Source organism: Ambystoma mexicanum, chromosome 9 (genome assembly GCF_040938575.1).
Source record: "Ambystoma mexicanum isolate Mex_15411 chromosome 9, UKY_AmexF1_1, whole genome shotgun sequence".
In the NCBI taxonomy this organism is placed as follows: Eukaryota; Metazoa; Chordata; class Amphibia; order Caudata; family Ambystomatidae; genus Ambystoma; species Ambystoma mexicanum.
In genome coordinates, this window is record NC_090931.1 from 1179839510 (window position 1) to 1179867490 (window position 27981).

Genomic DNA, 27981 nt, shown 5'->3' on the forward strand with positions numbered 1-27981 from the left:
AGCGCAACGGTTAGCCCAGGGACACTTCCGAAGAATCCAAGCACAGGAAGGCGAGAAGACTTTGAGACTGGTTGGTGGTAGGCAGAATTATATGCAGTACCCTTTGAGAACCGCCACACAAAATTAAGACTACAAATGACAGTACAAATTCACCTTTGGTACAAGCCTGTACTACACAGTAAAGTGGTAGTGATGGCTGAGCAGCCAGACTTATCTCAAGAGCAAGTGAGTAGTATCAAATAGTTACACAAAGGACAGCAGTTACTATGATTCAAACAAACACTGACTCAAGGTTTCCAAGTACAAGAATATACATTTATTCACTCATCAGTTATATAACATTCACTAAAGTAAAGCAGTTTAAAAATCACACTCTTTATACACCACACCACTCCCAATAAGTTCCAGACAAGTTAAGCTCACAAATCAAAGTGGGAGCAAAATGGCATTCCAGAAATGTAAAAGGGAGGCAAAGACAAAGTTAATGGAAATTTAACCACACCAACAGGTAAGTACTCAGGGCAATTGAGAAAGAGGAACTACAGTGATAGACTCAGATAGAAAAGGCTTAGGGCCAAAGTCAATAGGACAAAAGTAGTAAAGTTTGTGCAACGGGTTCCGGACGAGGATGGTTGGTAGAAAAGTTAGTTCAAAGAGAAGAGAAGTACAAGCCCTCAGATTGGAGAAAGATTTCAAACACTTTCATCGTGGCTGAACGAAACGAACAACCGGATTTACACAGTACCTTAAATGGAGAGGGAGCTGCAGCTGAGGCGGACATTCCTGGTGGTTCCTGCAGGCCCACGGTTCCTGAAGCGACTGTCAGACTGACAAGAAGTAGGAAGACTGGAGGGTCCTGTACTACCCTGGGGAAGAAACCAGCAGCAGAGCAAAGCAACAAATAAAAGGTGCGCTCCTTAACACCCAAGCAGGGTCCGACCTTCCTGGATATCTGGTATCTCCGTGCAGCCAATTCGACCACAGGAGGATTCCTGGCTTTTAGTTTGGGTGAACTGGTAGTTCCCACCAGCTCAAGGGAAGAAGATTCCTGGAGGATCTTCTCTATCGTCGGATTCTGAAGATTCGGACCTGCAGCAGGGATTCACTGGGTGGTTCATTTGTTGTCGGGGTCCTCTTCCATCAGATCCTCGTTGGTTCTTTCATTCCAGTGGCAACTCTGCCTTTCCAGTCCCAGAGACCTACTTTTTATGCAGTTTTCCCCCTTTCACCCAGCTTGGCTGTCAATCACACAGCAGGGTGGCTGTCCTGGCAAGGACAGTCACCCAGCCAATCAAACAGGAGTGCAACTTGGGTTACCAATGGAACCCATGGCAGGGGTCCTAAAACCCCTCCCTCACATCCTGCCTACCCAGACTTTCAGGCACCTTAAGGAGGGCTTCTGGGCAGATCCCTGCGAAAAGGCAGCAAACAAAAGGACCAAACCTGGTTTGGCGCGCAGAGTAAAACACAAGAAAGACTTTAACAAAAAGAAATGGTGAATAAACCCAGCTGGAGCCGAAATGAAATATATTTGGTCAAGCGGTTTATGTTCGAGGCTAATAAAAGAGCCTAAAACAATACCATGGTTATATAAGATAAGCGCAGTATGAACAAAAGGGTATTTACCACTGCCACCAGCCAAGTCTTGATGAAAAGGGAGTGAAACAGTGCTCCAAGATATACAGACAAAAAGGGATACGAATTAACCCTTTCCAATATTCCATGTAAGATGGGGGGTACTCAGTCTGTGATTTAAAGAGACTACATAAAGTTAATGTCAACTTTACATGTTTCTGCGAGACAGTAGTCAGTCCCAGAAAAATTGAATCAGTCTGAAGTCTAAAAGACAACCCTGTGTCACTGCACTGAAGGTGCTGTGTAACACACCCAAAAATGATGCTCATGGAGTAGGTGAGGCTCGAGAGCCCTAGATCACACAAATGGTAAAAACACACACAGCAAAACACATGTAAGAGTGAGAAAAAGGCTCACACTCTTACCAGGTGAAAAAAAAATAAACCCTAGAAATCCAGCAAAGCTGCTGAGGGACTTGTTATGTAAGGGAAATCAGCCATTTATGAGAATTCTTCCTAACAGTTGGTCCTACCAGTCCAAAGGTTTGAAGAACCAGTAAGGGTCTTCTGACATCAGTAGCCAGACAGGGCTCTACCTAAACAGCAGCAAGAATTGGTCACCATGACTCTTCAGGATTCTTCCTGTGGTCTTCTGTCATCTGCACAGCTACACAGGATACGTGTCTCCTCTTCTTATCTGCTTGATGCTGCAGGACTCTGCTTCTTATCCTAAATTCCGGTGAGTGCAGACACTAATCCCTCCAATGGAAAGATTTTTTCCACACCTATATCCCAGCAGTGGTCCACTCGGTGAGCACTTTTGGGCAAAATCATTTTTACACTCTAGACATATCGAGACCGGTATGTGTATTGGGACCTGGCAGTTCCAACCCACTTCCTGGGTTCCAACACACATGGCATGCACTAACCCTCGAAAAAAAGCATGTCTTTCCCGGGCAAATAAAAGGAAATTCCTGACCTGGAAATGCAGGAAGAAGGCTGAAGAACAAAAAGGCCAAAGAACAAGTGTAAATCATTGTGGCTCAGCCATTTTAGGACACCAGCTATAGTTAGCAGCCAGACATGGTGAACACAAGTGAGCTAAGTAAAGAAAATATAGTACAAATTGTAAAAAGGTAACTGCTTCCACCATCTTGGCTTTAAGCACATTTGAAAGTAACCAAATATCCTTTCAGTGTAGGTTTAGGGTGTTACAAATGTATCCCCATTGCACTGCATTGAAAGATGTTGTGTGCAGTATGGCAAAGTTACCCAAACCGATAACAGGGTCAAAAGATAAAAAGGAAACATTGTTTCCTAGTACTGACAGTCTAAAGGACTGTCCCCTTGGCCCTTGCAACCTGTTTAATTTTCGGTATATAAGTGTTGCGTGACTCTAAAAGAGTTTGGAGGAACCACTACCCCACCTCCGTGGTTATGTATATATTAGTTCTTTTCACGCAAATACATTGAGTCAAACGTTATTAGATTTAAAAATCCCTGATTTATTGATTCAATGTTAAAGAAAATATATATCTAATCTCTCAAAGGAGTGATCTTTTGTATTTACATGTGTTTCAGCTTCACAGCAGCCTTTTCTATATTCCAATCATTTCATATATACACAAATCACATAAGTAAATATATTTTGTGTTGTGTACAGACAGAGAGTAGGGAGGGGTAATGGGTTGTATAGATAAGGTTCATACAAAGAAAAGAGAAGAAAAAGACAATAAGATACAAAGCATATTGTTAATAAATGAAAAATCGTGAATATCAATCTTCAATCAAAATTACAGTTGTTTAGTCATTGATTGGTGTCTGTTTATAAATTTAAACCAAATTCCTAGGCATTCATATAACAACTGGTTCATAGCACCTGAGAATGCATAACCTTTAAAAACACACTTTCATTAAAGTGAAGCTATTCAGTTTTGGGCGTGCCCCATGTTTTTGGTTGTATTGGTGCTTATGAGTTTATTCATAATAAATCTATACAAGTATTCCCTTTGTAAACACAGGTGAACCCATATGTTTATTAAACAGCTTATTGTTCCACTATAGCAATACAAAACAGCAAGCTAGTAATCACTATTTGTTTGTTATATCCTACCATATGTCCAATTATTGTTCATTCATTGGTGATTTAAGTCTTATTTTCTTAAAGGTCCCGGGTTAGAATCCCATCTGTAAAACATTTTTCATTGTCATGCATACTGGTCTTACACTCATTCTCATTCAGTCCACATTATTATATAATATTGGTTGCTCCTGATTCCTTATTGAATTATGGATGTGTATTAAAGAAAATCGGTACCCCTATTAAAGGTACATTTGTGTTACTATGTTAAGTTTCCAAACAGTCATGACATATTGCCATTTATCTTATTGCTTATAGACTCCTAAATCTCAATCCTGTTAAGGGTCATATTTCATTAAACATACATTCTTAATGGTGTTTGCTAGTCCTACACCAGTAAGCTAACTCACAAGTTGACACTCAGTAGGCTTTGATTCACTCTAAAAAGTCAGTACAAGATGCAAAAACAAAAGCAAAACAGTTTGGGGGTCCATAGAATATAGAGGAAAGGTTTCTCAAAGAGAAATATTTCCTAACAACTGTCCCATAAGATCCCACCTCTGCCTCCCTCATGGAGGCACACTGGATAGCAGCCACCCATGCCGGCCCCTAGTCTCCTGTTGCCATGGCAAGTTAAGATGGGGAGTTCAGAGAACTCACTACAAGACATAGTTGTTTGATTGTTTGACAGCCTGAGGCCTGTATTCAAACAGAATGCAAGAGAAGTGGGTCAGCCATTCGTTTGGATGGGAGGCTGGAATAGTTTGTAGGGTCCTTACATTGCTAGCAGGTGTAGTTTGAGCCTCTTTATGAGGAATACAACTCTTGAGACTGCTTTTATGGGTAGAGAAGTGCATTGCAGTGGAGTTGAGCAAGTAGGGTAAATGAGGGAAAGGGGAGGAAGCACCTGGATGGGGAAGACTAGTGATGGGTGAAGAGACAAGCAGTATGCAGTTCAAGAGAAAGGGTGCACTGAGACGCAGTTGGCAAGGGAGTGGGGGAAAGACATTTCAAGTATTTAAAGAGAGAACAACTTTGCATAGTGACCCATCCAGTGTGGTGACAGTAGGTAGATGTAGGGGAAGATGTGGTTAAAATGGGTAGATGGGTAGACCAAGAAGTAGACATGCACATTAATCCAGAATTCTGCGCACATGTGTAGAGATGTGTGTTTTGCTAAGTGACAATGTTAGGTGTCGGAAGAATTTTTTAATGTTTAGGACATTGAGTCTAGTGCCGGTGGCAGGGCGATGATTAAGTGGAAGAGTTTAGGGTCACTGTCAAAGTGATCCTTGCGTTTCCAAGCCACGGGATAGGGCATGAGGTGGTCGGGGGGAAAGGGATGTGAGATGTGGAAGTGTGCTCAGAGTTGGAGGCAGCTAGAAAGATGACTTCTGTCTTTGTGGAATATAACATTGAGTGGTTGTTTGAAAATAGGCAGTTGGCATTGTGCTTAGAGATTGCAGGAGTGAAGGTGTGGAAGGAGAAGACGATCTTAGTATTGCCAGAAAAGAGGTTCTAGTTAAAGCCAACAGAGGAAATATAATTAGCTCTAAATTAGGTGTGTAAAATGAAAAAAATATTGTTTGACTGATTTATGAGGAATGTCCAGTGGAGGTGGGTTCAGGGATGAGATGCCCAATCCCATCAGAAGGAGTGTACATGACAATAGGACACCCAGTTGGGTACTAGTCCTTGAAGCCAATTAGGGAAAGTGATTGAAAGAAAAATTGAAGATGAGTGTCAAATGTGGTAGAAAAATCTAGAAGTTTGTGAATGAAGGTGAGGTGAGAGTGTTGATCAGTGGTAAGAGAAGTTGTGATGTGGATGAGAGCAGTTTCATTGGAGTGTTTGTGCTGAAGTTCAGAATGGATGGAGTCAGCAAATGAATGCGCCTTGAGATAATTTCCTTTCCGTTAGAAGACACAACTCTTTAACATTTGAGGGGAAGGGGAAGGACAGCATTAGGTCTGTAAAATAAGAGGTTGTTGGGGATATCTCTTGGTTTCTTAAGGAAAGATCTGAGTGTGGCACTATTGTAACACACTGGTGATATCACAGTTTTGAGAGAGAAGTCAATTAAGGCAGTTGAGCAGAGTTGAAAAATGACAGTTCCTTAATACCATGTGTTGCAAAAGGCCACATTGGAGAAAAGGGCAGGTCAGCAGAGTGAGTATGGGTACAATTTCTGGTGGGGATATCAGAGAGAAGTGGGATAGAATGTGGACTGTGTGTAAGATGGTGAGTGCAGTGAAGGAAGGAGGGATGAGAGACGAAGAGCCATGGACAAGGTATCCCAGATTTTGGTGATTTTAGAGAAGTACAATGCAAATTCATCAGCACAGATATAAGAGGAAACATAGAGGCTTTTATGGATGGAATATGGAGGATGTCTTGCAGGGTCCTTGACATTGTGTGATTAGGTGAATCATGATATTTAAATACATTATTGCTATATGAGGATTTTGCTGTGTATGGTTCGGTAGGGAGTCCTTGTAGGATGCAAGGAGAATGTGATACATATTTTGCACCAGTGGCATTAGTAGCAATCCATGGTTGTCCTTAGTAGCTAGATGGCTACAGAGATCCATAGTTGAGGACATGTGTAAGGAGATAAAGGAGCAGGAAAGACATTGATTATTGAAGTCTGTAATCAGTACAGAGTTGAATTCAGTAGCAACATTATTAGTGAGAAAATGGAGGAGAGAGAGAGATTGCATCTAGATGTCAACTATTTAGGGGACCATAGGGTCAGGATTGCATTTGCAATTAGAGATAGTGAAGCATAGCTGATGTGAGAGTGGAAGAGGTATCGAGATGGCGATGTGAAGGGGTGACTGGTCTGAGGGGAGGGTTCAATTGTGGGAACAGAGGACAATAGTGTGTAAAATAGGATTGTGAGAACAAGAGAGTTGCCACAGTTGTCAGAGAGAGAGGAGTCAAGTTGGAGCTGTTTTGGTTTCAACATATTGGAGAAGTTGAGGGTTCTCATTATGATGGCAGGGACATCACCTGGGAGTTTTCTGAGTGAGAAGTCAAAATCTGTGAATACGAGGTTGAGGTTATCTGGTCAATAGTAGATGGGGAAAGTAGCAGTAAAAGTATTAAGAATTTGGACTGAGATGTGCTCAATGGATCAGAAGGTTTGCCAATGATGTGTTCTTGCATCATGAGACCAACAGTGCTGCATTAGTTGGAGAGTTAAGTGGAGTGAATGAGGCAGTGTGAAGGGTTGCCAGGATGGCAGTGTGCTGGGGAAAAATCCAGGTTTTGGTCATTACCATGACAAAAGGTTTGGAAGGATTGGAGTGAAAATGATTAGTGAAACATTGTATTTCACAGAGAGAATGAGCATTCCAGAGACTCAGGTTAAGACCAATAGATGGGGAAGATGTAGTGGAGATAGTTGTTGGAATAGATCGAGAAAGGCAACTATGGAAGATTCATTTTATATATGTGAGAGTGGAGTGGCCTGAGAGGTGTTTCTTTGGACAGTGAATATTGATAATGGGAAAGGAGAAAGGGGCACAAGGAGGAGGATAGATGGGGTGGATGAATGAGCACCAAGGTGGAGGGCCATGAGAGAGTCAAAGAAAAAGAACATTAATGAAAAGAATTAGGATTGGCAAAAGTCTACTATGCAGGTGTCAATAAGGGATTCAGCAGTGAGCCTGACAGGGTCCTAGCTGAAGAAAGTTTGCATGTTAACTATATAGAGTCCCATTGTATTTATTTATTTAATTATTTATTGTGCATTTGTAAGGCGCTTATACATCAAGTAAATTGTGTTTCAAAGCACGACACAGGGCAAACAGTGAGGGAACATGGGAATGAGAAGCATATATAACAGAGAAAGAGAGAGGCGGTCCTACTAGGCCTTGTGAGCCTTCCGAACATGCAAGTACAGAGAGAGAGTAGGGATGAGGGAGAGGAGGGTAAGTGCTAGGAGCACCACAGAGGGAAGTGCTAGTGAGCAAGTTGCAAGCAGCTGTTAAATGACTGGCAAAGATCACTTGGTAAGGCAAGTGACAGAAGCGTAATTTAAAAGGTGCATGTGAAACATACAGAAAACAATACAATGCAGCTTAAGGGATGTCAATTACTCTGTTCATCAATGGGTAGATTATTTACTGTAAAGAGTAAAGACAGTTAGATCACCTGAAAAAGGGGGCTGAGGGGGCTAGTGAAGGGCAATCTCTCTCTCTCTCTCTCTCTCTCTCTCTCTCTCTCGCTCTCTCTCTCTCTCTCTCTCTCTCTCTCTCTCTCTCTGTCTCTCTCTCTGTCTCTGTCTCTCTGTCTGTCTCTCTGTCTCTCTGTCTCTGTCACTCTCTCTCTCTCTCACTCTCTCTCCTCTAAAATGCACCAGTCTCTCCCTAACCCGGTGCAGGGTCAATGACCCAAAACCTGAATGGTAAAAACAATCCCAAATAGGCCAAATAATCGATGGACCGTTTGCAAGGAAAACAAAGTGTTATTACATGCAAAGGTTACAGGAGCTCCTGTAGAATTTAACTGACACAGATCTCACTTCACCCAAAGGAGTTAAATCTTTTAATGCGGAAAACCACATATAAACAAAACTATATATAATAAAGATTGCAGCTTGATCCTGCACTCCCTATTGGTTAACACTTATATCCAATTAACCAGAGTGACGATCATACATCTTGGTCCTGGATATCGCGAGCCCTGATTACTAACAGCAAAACATAGCCACCAAAGAAAGTTCAATCTATGCTCCTGGAGCTGTGAACATGGAACACAAGAGGATTCAATCACCTCACCTCTAATGTGGATGTAACCCTGGGCGACTTTGATATACTGTGCTTACAGGAGACCTGGTACAGGTTAAACCCATACTTGCATGGCTTTATCATAAGGCTTAACCCTGCACATAAGGAAGACCAACATTGTGCCTGTTGACTGCAATGAAATCAGGGAGTGGGCTTGAACTTGTTAAAAAGGGCATGAACAATCGTTTCACCCAGGTTACAATGGTGAGTTTGTCTCAAACAACTGGAACAACAAAGGATCTGTCGAAATCATTTCTAGCAATCATAAACCTGTACTGGAACACAAGGGCAATGCAAATGGAGAACTGCTTGGACTTGGTGACCCCTCAGATAAAATATGACGTGTGTGACATCATTCTATGCGGTGACCTGAACATCAGGCGTCTGCTGGACAATGAGATCTCAAAAAACAACTCCCAATGAACTTTGCAGAAAAAAAAGACCAGTGGTCTGGTAACAACTGATGTCCTCAAGAGACCTTCAAATTTTAAATGTTCACATGTCTGATGACAAGCCTGCTCAACCAACTTGGGCAAATGATGGACTTGTATCAGCGATAGAGTACATCTTTGTTTCTAGGAGCCTCCTCCTGTTGATATCATCATTTGAAGTAGTGAAAACTACCCACAGTGATCACAATCTGTTGATAATATCATGGGGAGCAGAAGAGAATCCCAAAGACTATAATCAGATGACAAGCCTAGCCACACACAGCAGGGGCTCCCATCTGGGAATCCCAAGAGAAGTGATTGAAAACTCTTAATTCAACTTGCGTAGAGCCTCACCAACAAGTGACTGGCCAAAGGGATGGACTTGGACAATTATACCCCTCTACTCAAGTGTTTCTACACAGCACATCGTCCAAAAATAAGAATGGGTGACAGCCTGTTGCATTTCTATGAAAAACTTCTGGTGAAGAAATGAAAGGAAATGAAAAAGCTAAAAAGGAAAGCCAGGATCTCTAAACACCCAAACAACCTCCTCCAAGGTAAAACAGCAATCAGCCAAAATAAAAACTGGGTCCGAGCACACAGGCTGAAATTATGCCTGCAAGATTCAGAGAAAATGCGAAAGGCAATTTGATGGAGACTGCCGATTTCTGGACCCTGGTTAAAGAGTGTGTGCTGGGGAGTCGTCATTACCAGAGATAAACAGTGTGTTGGAAGAAAAATGGGTACAGCATTTTCAAAAACTCTATGCAGGAAAAGAAATCTATATTGTTTTTCACCAGAATAAACCTTCTGCGACATGGGATGTCCCGCACAAGATTAAAGAAATTACAGAGAATATGAAGCACCTAAGTACTCATGTGCGCCGGGTCAAAATGGACTAACCAACGTCATAATTAAGCAAAACCCAGTGCTCTGGGCTAGGTTCATTCATTTCCTGTTTACGTGCATTTTGGAGACTTGTCGGCTTCCGAAATACTGGTTGACTGCAATTGTTGTCCCAATATTTAAGAAGGGGGAGAGGGAAGACCCCAAGAATTATAGACCTATTGCTCTCCTTGACGTCATTGGGAAACATGGGGGCTCCCTACTCCTCAAAAATGTAAACGAAGTTGTCAAAATGGAAGGTATGAACTACCCCTTCCAAACTGGATTTGTCCAAGGATTGGACACGGGGGTAAATATTCTGGCCTTGAACATTCTGAAGGGGAGGCTTTGGGATGACAAACCAAAGATTCATTTAGCAATCATGGACCTTGTTAAAGCTTTTGACCAGGTGGGTCAAGCGCTTCTATGGAATAAATTGCAGACTTGGCACTGTCTGTCATCAATCCTAGAACCATTAGTCATGCTCCACTGAAATACCAACATGAAAATCAGACTGAATAAAAGTGGCTTTTTTCTCAAGAACTACAACATACAGAGGCGTAAAACAGGGTTGTCCTTTGGCCCCTACCTTGTTGAATCTATTCTTGGTGGACATCAATTTAACTCTGGACACAGCAAACAGCTTCCTACCGTGGATAGGTGGGTGTCAACTAAGCAGCTTTCTTTAAGCTGTTGATCTGATCTTAATTGACCAGACACTGATTAGATTACAGTGTCAATTAGACTAAATAAATGATCTCCAGATAAACATAGCCAAGACAAAAATACTAGTTCTGGAGAAACCAAAAAAGTCAAAATCGAATTTTGTGTGGAAAATGAATCAGAGACAAATTGAACAAGTAGGAGTATTCAAATAAACAACAGCTACAGCAAAGCTCTGATAACAGATTCCCTCCAGCTAAAGGCTAACACTTTGGCAACCCAAGCTACAATCCTGGATATACAATTTGGCATATTCTCAATGATCCCTGTCTTGAACTTTTACAAACCAAAAGTGGTACCAACCTTAACATATGTCTTAGATGCTATGCAAGGATCCCAACCAAAATCTGGTCAATTTTAGAGGACATCTATTGGAAAAAATGTTGGGGGTGCCGAGATCCATGCCAGTTCAAATTTTGAGCAAGGAACTAAAGCTCCGATCATTGAGATCCAATGTGAAGTGGAAACAACTAGCTCTATACGGGAAGTGCCTGTCTTCCTCTAACACCCCTATAATTGAGTTGATACGTAGGGAAACAGAGAAAGGTAACAGTGGGTCTCTGAAAGAATGGGTCAAAGGAAACCTAGCCAAACTAACTGAACTTGGGGCTACTGTAAGTGATCTGAACACCAACCCATCTAAGCTTAAAACAAAATTGAGGGAGCTTGACTGGATTCAGACCACAAGCAAATTGTCTGCCTATAAGTTAAATGGAATGACGGTGAATGAAACAAGGGTATTTGCTACTTTACCCAAATATTTGACATTGTTCCCATCAAGATTCCATAGAGACCAATTCCTGAGGTTCAGATTAAATCACCAAGAAACAACAAATTTCAGTTTTAAACAGGAAATAATCAAGTGGAAACAATGAAACATCTTTTATTGTTCTGGACAGGATTGACTGAAATCAGAAACAAAAATGTTGTCCAATTCTTAAAAAATACTTGAACCCTGAAAGTGGACTTGGTTGAACATTTGTATTAAGTGGAGAATAGGTGTCAGCGATTCTGGCAAAAAGAGCATGGTGTAGAATCCGGATGATGGACATGTTAAGGATGTATGATTTGGTTTGCCTTTCCTTTCATCCTCTTTCCTGACCTTTTCCTTCTCTTTGCTCTCTTACATTTAAACTTTCGGGTGGTAGTAGTGTATGAGTTCTGTTGTTTTAGTGATTTTCATGACCTTTATTAAGGGACATGGATATAGGAGGACTATGTATAGTTGTCTTTCTTTTGACAATTCTATTCATCCGCTATAGTCCATTACCCTATTGGTCACACATTATCTAAACACATTGCCCAAAACACATGAGCTACTACATCATCACTCTGAAGCTCAGGAGTAGATCAACTATCAGGTACATGTTACCATAATATATTTCTTTGATGAGCAAAATATTCTTGACATCACGTGATGTGCACCCCTTCATCACATCCTGATCAGTGTGTATTCTGAGGCCAACTATGTTTTGATAATACAATTTGTATCCTCATTATACCAGACATTTAGGCACGCACAACCAGCTCCCTGCCCTTGTAGATAAATGCATTGGCATCATATCTGCTCCTCCAATCCAAAATCATGGTACAGCCGTAGCATGTCTCCTACTCTTTCAGTCTGGGAACCCAGGTGTGTATGAATGACATGATCGGGGCACCACTATTGTGATTACATTTTGCTTATTTATGTATCCCTATAGTTCGGTGCCTGCAGTACATAGAATGACTGCTTCAGGTGAGGGCAGTAGTGCTCCAAATCTGCACCAGGCCTCTTAACATCACAGAACCCATGTCCTGTTCACATGAATTCAACCTTCAATAGGCATCTCCCTGTCCTTCCTCCCTGGATCCAACAATCCTTTCCCAGCTCCTCCCTGCTCTGCAGCTGGACTCAATTATCATTGACAAAGCGCAGCTGCCTGTGACCTTGACAGCATAACCTATCCCTGGGGGAAGGAAGGAGGACTTGTCTCAGGATTAACTGGACAAAACTTTGGCCTGTTTTCTCTTACTTTCAAAAACACATCCTGTAACATACCCCAAGATCCAACATGAAAGAACTTCTGCTAGCTTACCCCCCGGAATTCATGTTTACCCTAACACTTCTATGACTCATCTCATATGCCTGCCTATGTCAGCTACCCACTCACACATCCCTCAAAACATAACCCTGTACACTACCACTAAATGCAAGCTACATCACCCTCTTATTGGTCTCTGCATCCACAATGTGAATACATTGTTGCTCTTTCTGTGTGGCTAAATAGTGTTTCTAATATGTGTCAAAGCTAAATACAAATGGATACACATACCTTCTGCCATGTTCATTGAGATCTGCTAGCCAAAGGCCACGTATGGATGCTAGCAGTTGGAGGAGGAGTGTAGTAATGGGATGAAAGGTGTAGCAGTGTAGGCGAGGATCAGCAAGGGGGTGTGGTTACCTCAAAGGGTGGAACTGAGGAGTAAGGGTAGAGAAACATTGGTGGACAAATAATTGGTGGGAGGAGTAAGGAGAGTGGGTTGGTAGTAAGATAAATGGGAACTAACTGATTTGGAGTGAATTATCTAGCCAAAATGAAACAGAGTAAGTGCAAAGCACAACCCACACTCCTCTTAGAACACTAACATTTGGTTATAATAAAAAGGCTAGGAAGTCCCTGAGGAATCAAGGACAGTAAGTAAGACCTGTTGAAGAGCAATCCAGGCAGTGATGATCCTGGTACTCACCTTTATGTTTCTGTTGTTTGCACATTCAGAATATACGTGCAAGAAATGATGAGGATATGAAGCAAGACATGTTACTTTTTCCATTAATACATCTCCCTTATGGTTGGAAACAGATTGGTGATTTGTGACTGAGTGGTGATTATTATTATAATCATTATAGCATATATTATTATCATTCAAAATATTATTACAATTATTGTTATTATTAGTAGTAGTTATAGTGGCAGTTGTAGTATTTAATCATGTATTGATATGTCTATGTCAAATGAATTGAAGCACAGTTCTTTTCCAAATTGTCTCATTTACAAGTCAAATAGCAGCCATTTTTATAAGTCAATATGATTTCACGGAATGCTGACACCAGTCCCACCCGAACAAATACAAAAAAAACCTTTAGAGTTGTTATTTTTTTGTTTTGTGTCTTGTTATTTGGCTAAGATCTTTAACCTTTAACAAATAGTACAAAAACATTATAGTGAAATAGAGAACAAAAAAGAAAGAAAAAAAAGAGAAAAAAAGAAAAAAGAAGACAAATTAATTTGCAAAAAAAGAAAAATAAATAAATTTAACAACAGAGTAAGCATCCAACCAGATGCATAGTTTCATAGCAAATGTCATAGTAAATTTCACTGAATAACATACGCATACAAGATTTCATACTAAATTTCATTGGATAACATCCAATTTCAAAGATTTAAAAAAGTTCACAACAGCAAGGACAGTAGAAGTCATATTACCACCCATGTACAGTGACCACATTTCATTATTTGCCTGCAGGACAAATAGTTGAGAAAATGTAATCAAACATGTACATCTAAGGCGCCGTACTTGAGGAGCCAAACGGTCCAACAAGATATGTTTAGAATTTTAAATACTGCAATCATCATTATAAAGTCTGCACTATCCTTGAGAAGAATCCATCATACCATATCTCATCAGTAGGGATTCAGTTCCCAACAAATTGAGTCGAAAGCATTGGAAAGCTGACCTTACATACCTTTCCAAATATGGGGCCAAAGTACCCAACCTCTTATGGTCATTCTGGAGATGTGCCAAAGATGGATAAGCATGCATTAATTCAGTTGATTTAAGCCAGTTAAATTCATACAACACTTTTTTAACCCTCTCAGGATTATCAACAAGGTCACAAAAGGAGAGAGCTAACTCCTCCAGGAGAGTTTGACAGTACAAATAACCCGCGCCTATCCACACACAGGTTTTAGAGTTGAAGATTAACCCCAAATCTACATACAAAGAGCCTTCACAAAGAATATGCATCATTGCAATAAAGTATCTTTGGTACAATCCTGCCCTCATAGTATTTGATAGCGGGCAGGAGTAAGTACTTACCGGAGTGGGAATCAAGTATCCCAAGCTTACACGCTAATGTGATCGCATGCATCTTTAACTACTCTTTTACCCGTGTTTTTGTGAGGATGGGACAATAACGTAATGCCAGGTAAATAAGTGAAGACAATCTTTCTGCTGGAAATGTACCAATATTCCAGTTTTATGAACAATTGACCCATTGCTTAGTACATTGCATTATCTTAGTTTTGGATGTGTTAATAGAAAGAACATGGTTATTAACATATTTCAAAAAACATCCAGAAGTCACTGCAATCCCACCACAGTGCAGTCAAATAAAAGTATGTCATCTGAATACAGCAACTACTTGGGGGCGAAGTTGGAAATGTGTAGGGGTAATAAGCCTGACAGATTTTAAGTAGTGCCCTATATCTGATATATATATATATATATATGGCAAACAAAAAAGGTGCAACCACACACCCCTGCCTAACACCACGAGAGCTCTTAATAGGGCAAGAGAGCAGCCTCACATGATTCAATCGAACCCGTACTTCAGAGTTTGAATACAGACCTATCAGCAAGTGCAAGAGACCCAAAGATAAGATATCCCCCATCCATTAAGGTTAGTCCATAGCAAGTTCCGATCAACCATATCAAATGCAGTGGTTAAGTCGATGGATGCTTTGTACACTGATTTATACTTGCCACCCCATACAAGATGTTGAATTCTCTTTACAATGACCCAGTTAAGTGAGGTGCCAAGATTCTTCCCGAACCCTATTTGCCACTTGTCGAGTCGACCAGCCCTGTTTGCCCAGGATCCCAATGGGACAACAGATGCACGCAAAAACCTTACTATCCGCATCTAATATTGTAGTAGGCCTATTATTCAATGGGCTAGATCTAGGTCCTCTTTCATAAATAGGGACAATGTTTGATTTAGACCAGGATGCAGGAAAGATGCCAGTACCCACTATTGACTTAAAAAGGATGAATAAAGTAAGGCCTGCACATGAGGATATTGTTTAAACAAAAAGTTAGACAGGGTGTTTGGTCCCGGGGCCCGAGAGATGCTGATATTTAAAATAACCTCCAGGACAATTTCAGAGTCAAAACAGGATAGACCCAACATATCATCCAGATAGTACAACAAACACACATTGTTAGGAGCTACCGGAGACCAGGAAAAGAAGGTCTTAAAGTGGGATACCCAATCAGTTTAAACAACAGCATTAGCTTCCCAGGATATTGAGGAGAATCCCAGTTGTTAACCGCCCTCCAGAACCTCTGTACGTTTTTATAGCGGAGTGACTCCAGCAGGCTTTGTGCGTCAGCCTGGCTCCTTTCTACCCTATTCTGTTGAGACCAAATCCTGTATACCTGACACAATTTTTTAGTCAGGCAGATCTTCCTCTCCAATGAGTGATCAGTGTGATTCCTTATTTCAGGCACAAGTTTTCTTTTTTCTTGTTTCCAGGAGAACACCTCCAAGCTAAACATGTGCTGATGAGAATAATTTCAGGTAAACAGCCCCTACCAGAAGAGGACTCAGAGACCACATTTTTTGCAATGTTCTCAAAATGTCCCACAGAAAAGGTGTTATACTTCCAATCCAAAGTGATTGAAGTTAGGTTTTGTTAGTGTACGTTTTGTCAACCTTAGCATCCAATGCAACATTCCATGTGACCTTAGAACCCCTAGGATTCACCTGCAAACCCCTGCACCCATATTCAGGCAGAGTGGATGACCCACAATCTACATTGATGTAAGCTTGGAGGATAAAGTGATCACTAAAGGGGAAGTACAGCACATTCATCTTGACACAAATTTCATTCATCAAGGCTTCCACAAAGATATAATCAATTGTTGATTCTGCTTTACTATTGGACCATGTTGAAGAGATTTGAGTTTCCCCAGGAACACTAACGTTCAATGGGAGCAGACCTAATCTCCCCAGATGGCTCATCCACATTTCTCTATTCCATTGTTTAAAGGAACAAAGGGGGGTCCAAAAGATCACATTCATATTTTGCAGAGAGAGCAACACACTCTGAATTCAGATCACCATGACCATGATTTTACCATTTTGGTACTCTCCACGCCAATCATCAATGCAGGTTGCAGTTTTCTCAAGGAGATCACCCAAGTTATTTATCCCCTCATGCCAATAGATGTAAAAAATAAGAAGATCTAGAGGGAATGAACTGCTGAGGCAGACATGAACTAACAACACACCAGAGAAGAGACTCCAGTGTCTAACCACCATGTTTTCAGGTCTTGACCTAATCAAAAGGCTGAGACCTCCAAACAGTCGGCCCAGAGGCCCTCTGCTTGTCCCTGTCTAAAAAGCACATAACCATCACGCATTGGAGAGGATACAAGCCAGGTTTCCTGCAAATATTTAATCAAACAAGATTTAAACATATGACCGACCTCCGGGTTACTTAACAGATGAAACTGCCCCCTGGTGTTCGAGCACAAGATAGACAAGGGACCAAAGAATGTGACACTACTAACAGTGGTGGGTCGAGCCCAATAGCCACAACCAGTTACTTGTTGCTTGTGAAGCCCTCATCCTACTACGGAAGGCAGAAATGTCATCAACCAGGCCATGCTTGCTCACACCCAAGTTATCATCACCACTTCAGACACATGTTTCAGGGAAAGACAAATTCAAATCATTCAAATCAAAACCCTGCGCATGCAGTGCAACTCGTTCATTCAGCACATACTTAAACACAAATTTAGAGGCAAAGTAAACCAGGGCCTGATCTGTTCGATGGATATCAAAAAAGCCAACCCTATGAAGATCTTGTGTATTAAAGCCTGCTAGCCAATGAACACTTTGAAGTAAGCAAAGAATGTTCGATCGAAACCAATGCTCCTTTATCAGAAAGGACACATTCCACCAAAAGTATATTAGTAGCCTCCTTGTAAATCTTTGCCCTGCCAGACTGCTCGTTCAATGTGAAACCCCTGGATCCCACTAAGGGTCCAATGGGTCGCTGAGATTCAGAGCCCCATCACCCATGGCATGAATACAATCACAACCACCACCCCTATTTAGGCCGAGTTCAGGCCCACCAAAAAAAACATGATAAGAGGACACAGTATGTTGACAACACGAAGATGGGGCACAGGAATTAAACACAGTATCAGGCCTAAGAATGGGGTGGTGTGTGCCAATAGGATCTGCTGACCCAGAGGAGTGGGCCCGCTACGTACGTGAGCACCGCCCCCGAGGAGGCAAGATTGGAGCGAGATCAGTTGATTTACAAGCTGCAGCACCAGGAACTGCGTTGGCCCGGTGTATTTTTGGGGCTAGGCAATACAACCTACCCAGGCGATCCGGAAATTAATCTCCATGTCAAAAGTGTTATTTATCCCACCCAGGGTAGTCAAAACAAACAAGTCCTTATCCACTGAGTTCAGTAAGGTTGATTTCACCACAGGTTTAGAGAACAGATTCTTCAGAAAAAGTCTTGATGAAAAATGTCCTGTTTCAGCTCCAAGCAGTTCTTAGATTTTGTATTATTCTAATAGGGGTGAAGAACTTTCTTACTACCACACTGCTTGGTAGAACACAGAATGTCATTGGTCATCTTTTTACCAAATGAGGGATCTCCAGGAGGTAACCTCTCTTGATAAAGATAATAGGTTGTGCTCAAAATGTTTTGGTTCCGAGGGGTCTTTGTTTAGTAGAGCAAAGAGCTATATGAAAAAATGTGTTAAACACAGACTTTCCCTACCTCCTGTTTCAGAGTATAAACAATTATTCAGGCCATCATGGCATCTAATGATGGTCGTCTAAACCACCATATTCAAAATAAATGAATAAAAAACACAAGATACCCAGACAATGATGCTTCTTACTTCTCGCAGATATACTTGTTGATTCTTTCATTAGATTTTCAACCATGCTATATTTGTTTTGGCTTTTTTAAAGGTACAAACACATAACATAATACATTTACAATATATTTTTTCTATACAAGTTTAACATGAGATGATTTACTTCTCATAGCTTTCTATTACAAACATAATTCTTTTGTCATTTTTCTCAGACCCAATTTTTTATCACATCTTTACATACAGAGATCTTTCTCAAACTGATATGTTTTTAAGATGATATGTCAACACTTTTTGGCCTTTCTCTAATGGGATAAACCCCATCTTCAAAGGATTTTCCCCAAGGCCTTCGTCAGGACAGATGATACTCTTAGATGGCTAATGAGTCGTCTTACCCTCAATATAGATTTCTAGAAAAAGTAAAAAATACAATAATAAGTAAAAAAGTAAAAGCACTGTACTTCCTGGGTTGGCTTATTTAATTAAAACAATGTAATATATGGGTCTGATCTACTAACCTGCGTCATAGTCTTGAACCAGGGGTCCCCAGCGAGTAGGCATCTTGTTAATGGAGCAACAAACATACAGGGTTGTTTTTTGGATTTATTTATTTTCCCCAATTACTTCTATGCATACACATTTAAATGTATGATTTATTTGCATACCTTGGCACGTAGTAAATTAATGGATGTCGTGCACTGTGTCTTCTATTTTCTTCCCCGGGATGAAACACCTGTGGGTAATAATAAAGGACTAAGTTTCCTATCATATTGCAGATTTAGTTGACATCTATATTCTGCTTATCGGACTTGTTACATATTGCTGATTCTATAGGGCTTTCTGACCAAAAATGCTGGTTAAAATAAACCATGGAATTGTGTTTTCTCTTTACAGAACTTACGTTATTATCTGCTTCAAAAGCACATACACCATCTAGAGTGGTGTGGAACCAACATGTCGCCTAATGTATATTCTGCTTTTTGAGGCTAGACTGGGCTTTTTTTACATTTGTTTTCTCTTAAAAATGATTTCATTGTGCTAGTTCTCTTCAGCCGTATTGTATCATTGCTGAATAACGCTGTATTAAAATAAGTAGCAGAATTATGTGTTCTGTCTATACAATTAATGGGAGAATGATTTAATAACACTTACATGGTGTGTAGTGATGCGCTGTACTGGCAAGTAGCCGCATATGCTGTATAGTTGGCTAAACTAATTATATACGAATGCTGCCGGAACTGAGGAAAAAACCCTTCCCTTGCAGCATTCTATTTCTTACATTTGCTTACCATGTATGTTGTCTTTATATTCTTATTCAAAGTGTGTCAGTTATGCCCAGGACCGCTTTCTTCAAATCTCTAGGGACTCGATACACCACGTCTGGAAACTAGAGAATTGCGTTGTGTTTCCGCGCTGGTATTACAACGCTCTGACTACAGCAGAGTTCATGAACATAGAGAGAGGACTCAATTCATGAACTTCCTCGGTATTGAGGTGTACAATGTAATTCTACGTTAGGTAGTACAACTCGACCATATGGACACCGGGTTAAACACAATTATCAACGTTACACAATATATATATATATATATATATATATATATATATATATATATATATATATATATATATATATATATATATTTGTATGGATACAAGTGAGTGACTCCTTATCAAACTTTTCCTAATGCGTTAACCACATTTGTGGAAAGGGGACTCTAGACACAAATGAAGACTCCAAATTTGGACATATAGACATTTGCTTGTATAATCTATATGTTGATGGTTGGTTCATTGAAAAAGGTAAACAAAAGTTGAAACATGGTTTCTCACAAATAATGGTGCCGAACGTCTCTTAAGCATATCTATTTGAGGGCTCAATAATGTCACTCAAACCCTTTGTACTTATATTTTCATGATTCTCATGCATCCCAGTGGTTGCTTTTTTTAATGAATCTGCATATATTTAACTTCATTGCACACATTTTACTTTTAGTCAGAAAAGTGCTTATTTTACATTCATGTTTGAGTTTTTTACATCCATGCCTTTCCAACTTGGCCCAACTGGTGGCATTTTTCCTCGTTCAGATGTGCTATACAAGTGTTTTATATATATGCTGTATTGTATATTAGATGTATTACCAACTAATAGAGTACTCGAACAATTAGAAAAATAAACCCCACTCTATGGCTGTATTTAGACCATTCCTCACACTGTCCATTTTTTTTATCCTTTTTAGTTCCAAGTCTCTAACTCCCCCTCGTATTCTTGCTTTGTCAGTTTGTATCATGACCCACATGAATTCAGTGTACTTGTGTTTTTTATTTTCTGTATGTAATGGTCCACCAAGGGTTTATCAGGCACATTGTTCTTCAGGCAGGACCGATTTTCACATACGCGCTATCAAACTTGTCTTTTTGTTTTCCCTATATACCATAGGCTACAGGGGCATCTTATCACGTAGATTGCCCACAGTGTTTTGCAGTTTGTGAATTCGGTCAGGTTCCACTTTATGTGATTTAAATCAATAATTTTTGTATTGAAAGTCGAGTCACACACTGAGCATTGTCTGCACTTGTAATGGCCTATTACGGGCAGTAATTCCCACAGCGTAGTCTGATTTACTTTTTGTTTGTGTTCCTCCTTTTTGGTGTACACCATCATTTGTGTTAAGTTGATTGTCTTCTGAAATGCAAATCTCAGTTTCAACGGGTTGAAATCTGGTGTGTTTACTAATGACAAGTTTTTCAAATGCTGTTTTTGATGGCTGCGCTTATTGGACTGTAAGTCGTTACACATGTCATTTTTCCTTCTTCCACAGATTTATTGTGTTTTGTTAGACAGATGTCTAGTCTTGTGTTTCTGTCTCTTTTTCTTGCATTTTTTATGCACTCGTTTGGGATAACCTCGTTCTTTCAGCCGGCTGGTTAAGTCTTGTGCATGTTCATCAAATTGTTCAATATTCGTGCAATTTCTCCTGATGCAAGGGAATTGACCATAGGTAAATTCAGCTTCTTTAGTTGACTTGGATGGTAACTCCTATAATGGAGTAATGTGATTTTATCGGTAGGTTTCCAAAATAACACAGTTTCTAACTTTCTTTTGTTTGTTTTTTTGATCATGAGATACAAAAACGGAAGCTGGAGTATATCTGCCACAACGTTAACTTTAGGAAACGGTCTTGAATGTTCAATAATTTTTTTAATTTTTCTAATTCTAGTAGGCTACCAGTCCAGATGGTAAAAACAACATCTATATAACGATTCCAGGTGGTCATAAATTGTCTGAATGGATTTTGTTCATTGAAGATATGGGTAACCTCTCTTGGACATATTGGATCGACAAACTCTGTATGTTAGCGGTGTCGTTCAACTAAGAGTTTCAGGCGGGCCGTTAGACTTTTTTATCACACACTCAGCATCGGTTTCAGCAATGGTGAGGTTGACTGTCTCCAATTGAGGCGCCGCAGTAGTACCAACAGCTGTTAAATCACCAGGCATAACTTGTGGAGAGCCAATTTGAAGCAGCATAGTCCCTGTTCCTTTTGATACTCCCATGCACATGGGGTGCACATTAGCATCAAGGTTCACTATGCTAGCCACCCCTGACGTTCGGTCCTGCTTCAACAGACAACGATGGAACAGGAACTCCTTCATTGTTGTGTGCAACGTAATGTTCTCAAATTTAAATAACAAAGACTCAAGAAAAAACAAACATGTTAGATTTCACTTCCACCTTCAGCCCCTAATAGAAGGACACCAAGATGCACAGCACTTGGTTTGTCTCCACAAGCGAATGTCTTATCAGGCCGGGTTGGGGTTCCTTAATATGATTTCTAAAAGGCACTCTCTGAGAGAATGTGGCACACATCCCGACAGAAGACAAAGATGAATCAAAGTCAGCCACTTACCTTGGTTCGACCCCCAGCAGTGTATCATCAAAACTAGAAGTACTCCACCCCCCTCCCCCCACCCATGGGGGAAGAGGGGTCCCTGAGGTCAATCACTTACTTGACAATTTTGGTAACAAGCACTCCACTGTCACTGAATTCACAGAACCCAGGGGACCTTTCCCCTTAACTCGAAACACTGCTTAAGGAAATGGGCATTCTACGAGTTCGAGACTCTGGGAGACATTTACAGGTTCCTTGTGCACCCTTGCATCAATCCCCACATGATGCAAAGAGAAGAGGAGGGCATTGAAAGGGGGAAGGTGGGAGTGGCAAATTCAAGGCTACCATCATTTCCTCATCCGAGTTCTGCTTGAAGTCACATGGAGGGGTGACCATATTGTCAATGCTACGCAGGGCACGCATCGAGAACATAACTGCCACACTTATCCCGCTACACTTGTAGAGACAACCAAAAGCCCGACAGCCTTGACTGCCCAGAATGCACCTCAACGCAGCTCTGAATTGAAACTGAAAGGGGTTTTAAAGGAACTCCTCCTTCTCTCCCGCAGTGTGTAAACAGCAAAGACAGACTTCCCAGCAGATAGCAAACAGGCAAACTGCAAACGAGTAAGGAAGACTGCCCAGACTTTACCTCTATGCAGCTCTGTGCTGTTCGCCGGACTGAAAGGGGTTTTAAAGGAACTCCTCCTGCTCTCCAGCAGTGTGTAGGCAGCAAAGACAGACTTCCCAGCAGATAGCAAACAGGCAAACAGGCAACAAGTAAGAAAGACTCCTAGACTGCACCTATACGCAGCTCTGTTCTTTATTTGTAATGTGAAAAGGTTTCTCTGATCATTAAATAGTGGCCAACTTGGGAGAAACAGAAATATTGAAGAAACATCATAATGTTGTGTTTTGTTAGCCCCGTTGCTCTATGGCAAGCAAAGTGTGATATAACATATAAACCATTAGAAAGTGCGCGGACTTATATAGCAATCCAGCTGGCCTATCAAAATTCTACCTACAACCATCAAGTCTATAAACTTAACAAAGGGATCTAGGATTTCTTCTTGTCAGCGGAAGTAATGCAGTTATCCTACTAACAATGCAATATGTATCCGCGGCCACTTTTAATTTTAGATTTTTGTAAAACCATTCTTTAATAGTAAGATGCATACTAAAATCCGTAAATGTGAATTATCTTAACCCAGTGTCATGTCTCCATTTCCGATTTCTGCCAAGTAATATAGTTCTGTGAATGCATGCGCCCACTGCACGGATCTGTTTGAAAAACGCGTGCTATGTCTGAATACCAACAGCATCTATTCCCATTATAATATCTTTCTAAATAAAAATACATGCAAGCCATCTTTCCTATATACACAGATTCTGTAAGTAAAGGCACACTATATGCGACTCTGCTCCTTTGCTGAGAAATACACATTTGACGGACAGAAGCGTAAACGACCTGCCCACGTCCTAATAAAAGTAACACAATCGAACCGTAGACGGTCAGAGGGTACAGGCTATGCTTCAGGACCTGCCAGTGTTCTAGAAGCTGAACCTCCAGCTCGATTATTGCAAATCCAATATACGGGCAAATGGTCAGTGGCAAACGGGTGCTCAGGCGCCTTCCATGTGGAAAAATTGTTCCCTTGTCCAATTTCAGTTTTGCCTCTGGAAATTGAGTTAGATGTGCTCTACATATCTTGGATGAAATCAGCGGGGTGTTAGTTTGACTTTGCTCTTTCTCGGTATTTTCTCAGCATGCGTTTCAATTCTGACACGCAATTGTGCAGATGCATGCAGGTTCTGCCACACTTGTGTGCATACTGCAATAAAATAAAGCTTTCACTGTTTGTTTTGTTTTGTCTTTCTAAAAATATGTGAGTGACCCCAATAATAAAAGAAGCTGCTATTATTTAGCCCAGAAAAATGTATGAAAGTCGCTAAGTCGAACACGAGGGGGACAAATACAAGTTGTTTGCAAATTATGTGTTTAAGACTCGCTGGTATAATAAACATGCTTTATGGAAATGTGACAAGAGCTCAGCTCATTTGCCAGTACCACACATCAGAGATGAGAGGAGCTAGCCAATACTGCTTGCTGGTGCTAACTTCCTCTTCTTGCAGGACTGAGCTGCCTCCGTTTCTCAAGCAGTGTCTGTGTTGCATGAGACATATGGCATGAGAGAGTAACAGAGCTAGTGAGAAAGAGATAACAAGAGAGAAAGCGACTATCCCTCATTACGAGTTTGGTGGTAGCTTGGAGGTATTTCTCCTAAACTACAGCTAAAATATAGTACTGTTACTGCGACCTGGACCCATTCCTTTACCACATGAATACAAGTGGTGGTAGGTCGTGTAAATCCCCATTTTAGGAGTCCACAGGACACCATGGGGTTTTTGGTGGAACTATCAACAGGTGGTAGTTTTGCTGCAGTAAATCCACCAAAAAATGGTGGTAGGGTGGTGGATTCAACTGCAGCTAAGTGCCGGGGGTAAATCTTCCACCCCACCACCAATCTCGTAGTTTACCAGTGAGGTAATGCCCTGGGAATTCAGTGGAAACTGAATTACCACCCTATTGCCACCAATTTGGCTCACACCGCCAACTTCTGAATGAGGGTCAGATTGAGAGGGGGAGGTCTGATGGATGTGCAAGCAAGATACAAAGATGGGTATCTTTGCAGTATTAGTTATCCCAAAGGGTGGAATATGTTTTTTTTGTTGTTTTTTTCAGGGAGCTGTAGGCCTTCGTAAAAGAAAATGGTGGCAATGGTGAAAAAGATTTTTTGTCTTTTTTAAATGCCAGATTTTTTACCACTCGACTAAAGCTACGAGTTTCACACTTGAAACTCTCTCTCCCCACCTGCATTTCTGTGGCAGTAATTATATCATGCTTACATGTGGTCATTTTTACATGCAGTGAATATGGCATCTGGTAAAAAAAATCAGAAGGCATGCTTTTGATTAGAAACAAATTTACATTTTACTAACATGCTTTGTAGCCGCGAAGCTGACAGCACATTGCAAATAACACCTTCCCCTGGATCATACAGTAAGAAATTAATAGCTCTTGATACTTTTGAGGTCAGGGAGCTAAGCTCATGGGTGCCGAAGAAAGGCAGTGGGCACACCATCATTTCATAATTCTGCAAATTAATTTATGAAACTGGTGTACTGGCAGTTTCCAAGTGTCCCTAGTGGTTTTAAAATGCCCCTTAGCACATGTGAGCCAGCACCGTTATTAATGGTGCCGCTGCTTCCGTGGTCCCCACTCCGATGGAGTCCTATGAGACACCATGGGAATGGGAATTAACAGAATTACTGGCACCTGTAATGCATTGCGGGTCCGGCGGCAACCCACCAGTATCACCGGCAGGGTTACCACTGAACCCGTAATAAGGGCCAATATATTTTCTCTTATAGATAAACACACAGTAACACACCTCAGCAAAACAAACTTTTTAAAGCACACATACTTTCATATCACCCCAAAAAGCACTTTAACAAGCATCATTACTGATTCTAAAAGCACTGTAAATATTTTCACATTTCTACTGCTCTGTGATCGTTCTTTTATTTTGAGTGCAGGAAGTATACTTAGTGATTCTATGTCAGGCTCCTCACAGAAATACAAGAATATACAAAAACTTTGCAGCCTTCGGCGAGTTAGAAAGGTTTTAAGTTTTTGTATGCCAGTTGGTAGTTGGGGCTGCGGTCTGTGGTGTTAGCACTGAGACTGCCCAGTGTTTATAAGTACTTGATCATAGCAATATGAACACCTTTTAGTGCCCTGCGCCCTTAAGTTGAAAGAGATGAAAGCGAAAAAACCAAAGTGTAGCCACTTGTTGTTTGAAATTTTGTATTTGTACAGATTGCAAAGCAAAGTAGATTACTCATTAATTCCACACATTTTAGAACAAAAATAGATGCCTTGTTGGTTTCACAAGTTTACAAAGCACAGTGTTGTCTGCTTATCCACAAGTTTCAAAAAGTAGGAAACAATAGCTTGCTGATAGGTATTTACTCTGTAGTGAGTTCCCTTATCTGAACATTGTTGCTCCAATATGTCGTTGGAGAAGGTTTATTTAGATGTGTCTTCAATACATGTAACATCACGTATATTATTGTTAAAAGTAACTTGAAATGTGTATTGAAGCCCTCAACATGTGTTTCTCCAGATTAAGTGGTCTGGTTCCTCAGGAGGGTTTTGTTGGAAGGAATGAATAGCAATAGCGTGAAGGTAATTATAATGTATAAGTGCTAAGTATAGTGGCTATACAATTTGAATAAGGGTAAGGGGAGAAGGTAAAGAGTGGAGGGAAGAGGCAATAGAAGTCACATTAGGTGTCTCAAGGTATTGATAACGGTAAAGTGTACTTACTCTGCTGGTGTATTTCTAGGATGGTAGATTCTATGGGGTCAAGGGTGCCCCTGTTTCATTAGAGTATTGGCTGTAGGCCAGATGCAATACAATGGTTTGCTGTAGTAAATATGGACTTAGTATTGATAATCCTAGTAGAGAGATTTGGGGACACAAAGTTGAAAACAGGTATCAGGTTTGCCACTCCATTACAACTGGAAAAAAAAAAAAACTTCACGTCTTAATTGTTCAATAATATTGTGCTCACTTCTGCACGTGGCACTAAAACAAATAATCATAATTTTAGAACAACTTTGTCTTTTCTTGTTTGACAATTGAAATATATTTAATATTATAACATACCATACACACTTTTAATTATCCCAAAAAAAACAAGTATAGTGAGTGTGTCCGTGTGCACGTGTGTGAGAGTGAGAAATGTGTGTGTGTGTGTGAGGGGGTCTGTGTTTGTGCAACGCTGAACAATTCGCTGAAGTGGGGTAATCTTCCTCTACATCCTATCTCATTTACTTGTCATTGTTATTGAATTAGTTGGATGGATCAAAGTGTTCTTTTCCCTTATTGTATTGTTATTCATTTAAGAGATATGTCTTTTGTCTTTTTAGATGAATGCTATCTCAATAACGGAGGCTGCAGTCATCAGTGTACAGTTGCTCCTTCAATGAGGATCGTCTGTTCATGTCCAATGGGAATGAATTTGAGCCCAGACAACAAAACCTGTGAGGCTTTAGACTATTGCAGCAAACATTTTAAATGCAGTCAAGTTTGTGAGCAACACAAAAACACTGTGAAGTGTTCATGTTATGAAGGCTGGACACTTAATCCTGATGGTGAAAGTTGCTCTAGTGATGGTAAGTCGGCATTTCAGAAGCTGATCATGAAATGTTTGATAATGCACAAGGAAAAGGAGTATGATGGTTAAATACACATGTATAACATAGTGCCAACATTGTTTAATGACACAACACATATAATGAACTAAATATTTCTCAGACACGTTGGTACTTTTGTCAATTACATTCCAAATCAACCATCAAAGTTAATTATAATTTCGTGACATTGACTTTTGTTTTGAGTTGTCTGCCATATGGAACTGAAGGTCAGCACATCAGATGCATTTCTCAATGCAGGACTGTACAGTTAGGACCCCATTGATGCAAACCTTTATTGCCTACATGCCTTTCCTCACCTTACATTACATGCATGTGTATTACTTGTTAACCGAATTCATTGTACAGGCTCATTAGTTAGAAAATGTCACTAAAACTTAATTTGAAGATTAAAATGAGAGGACTGCACATCAAAGAACATTATTTAAGTAG

General features: G+C 40.5%; 1 protein-coding gene across 3 annotated transcripts in view; it reads left to right on the forward strand.

Moving 5' to 3' along the window:
* LRP1B (LDL receptor related protein 1B) overlaps positions 1–27981 on the forward strand; it is a 4835697-nt gene that overhangs the window by 2778631 nt on the left and 2029085 nt on the right. For all 3 annotated transcript variants that reach the window (XM_069616528.1, XM_069616527.1, XM_069616526.1), the window contains exon 23: positions 27265–27510. In XM_069616528.1, the coding sequence (XP_069472629.1) occupies positions 27265–27510 (246 nt within the window). The remainder of the gene's footprint in view (positions 1–27264; positions 27511–27981) is intronic.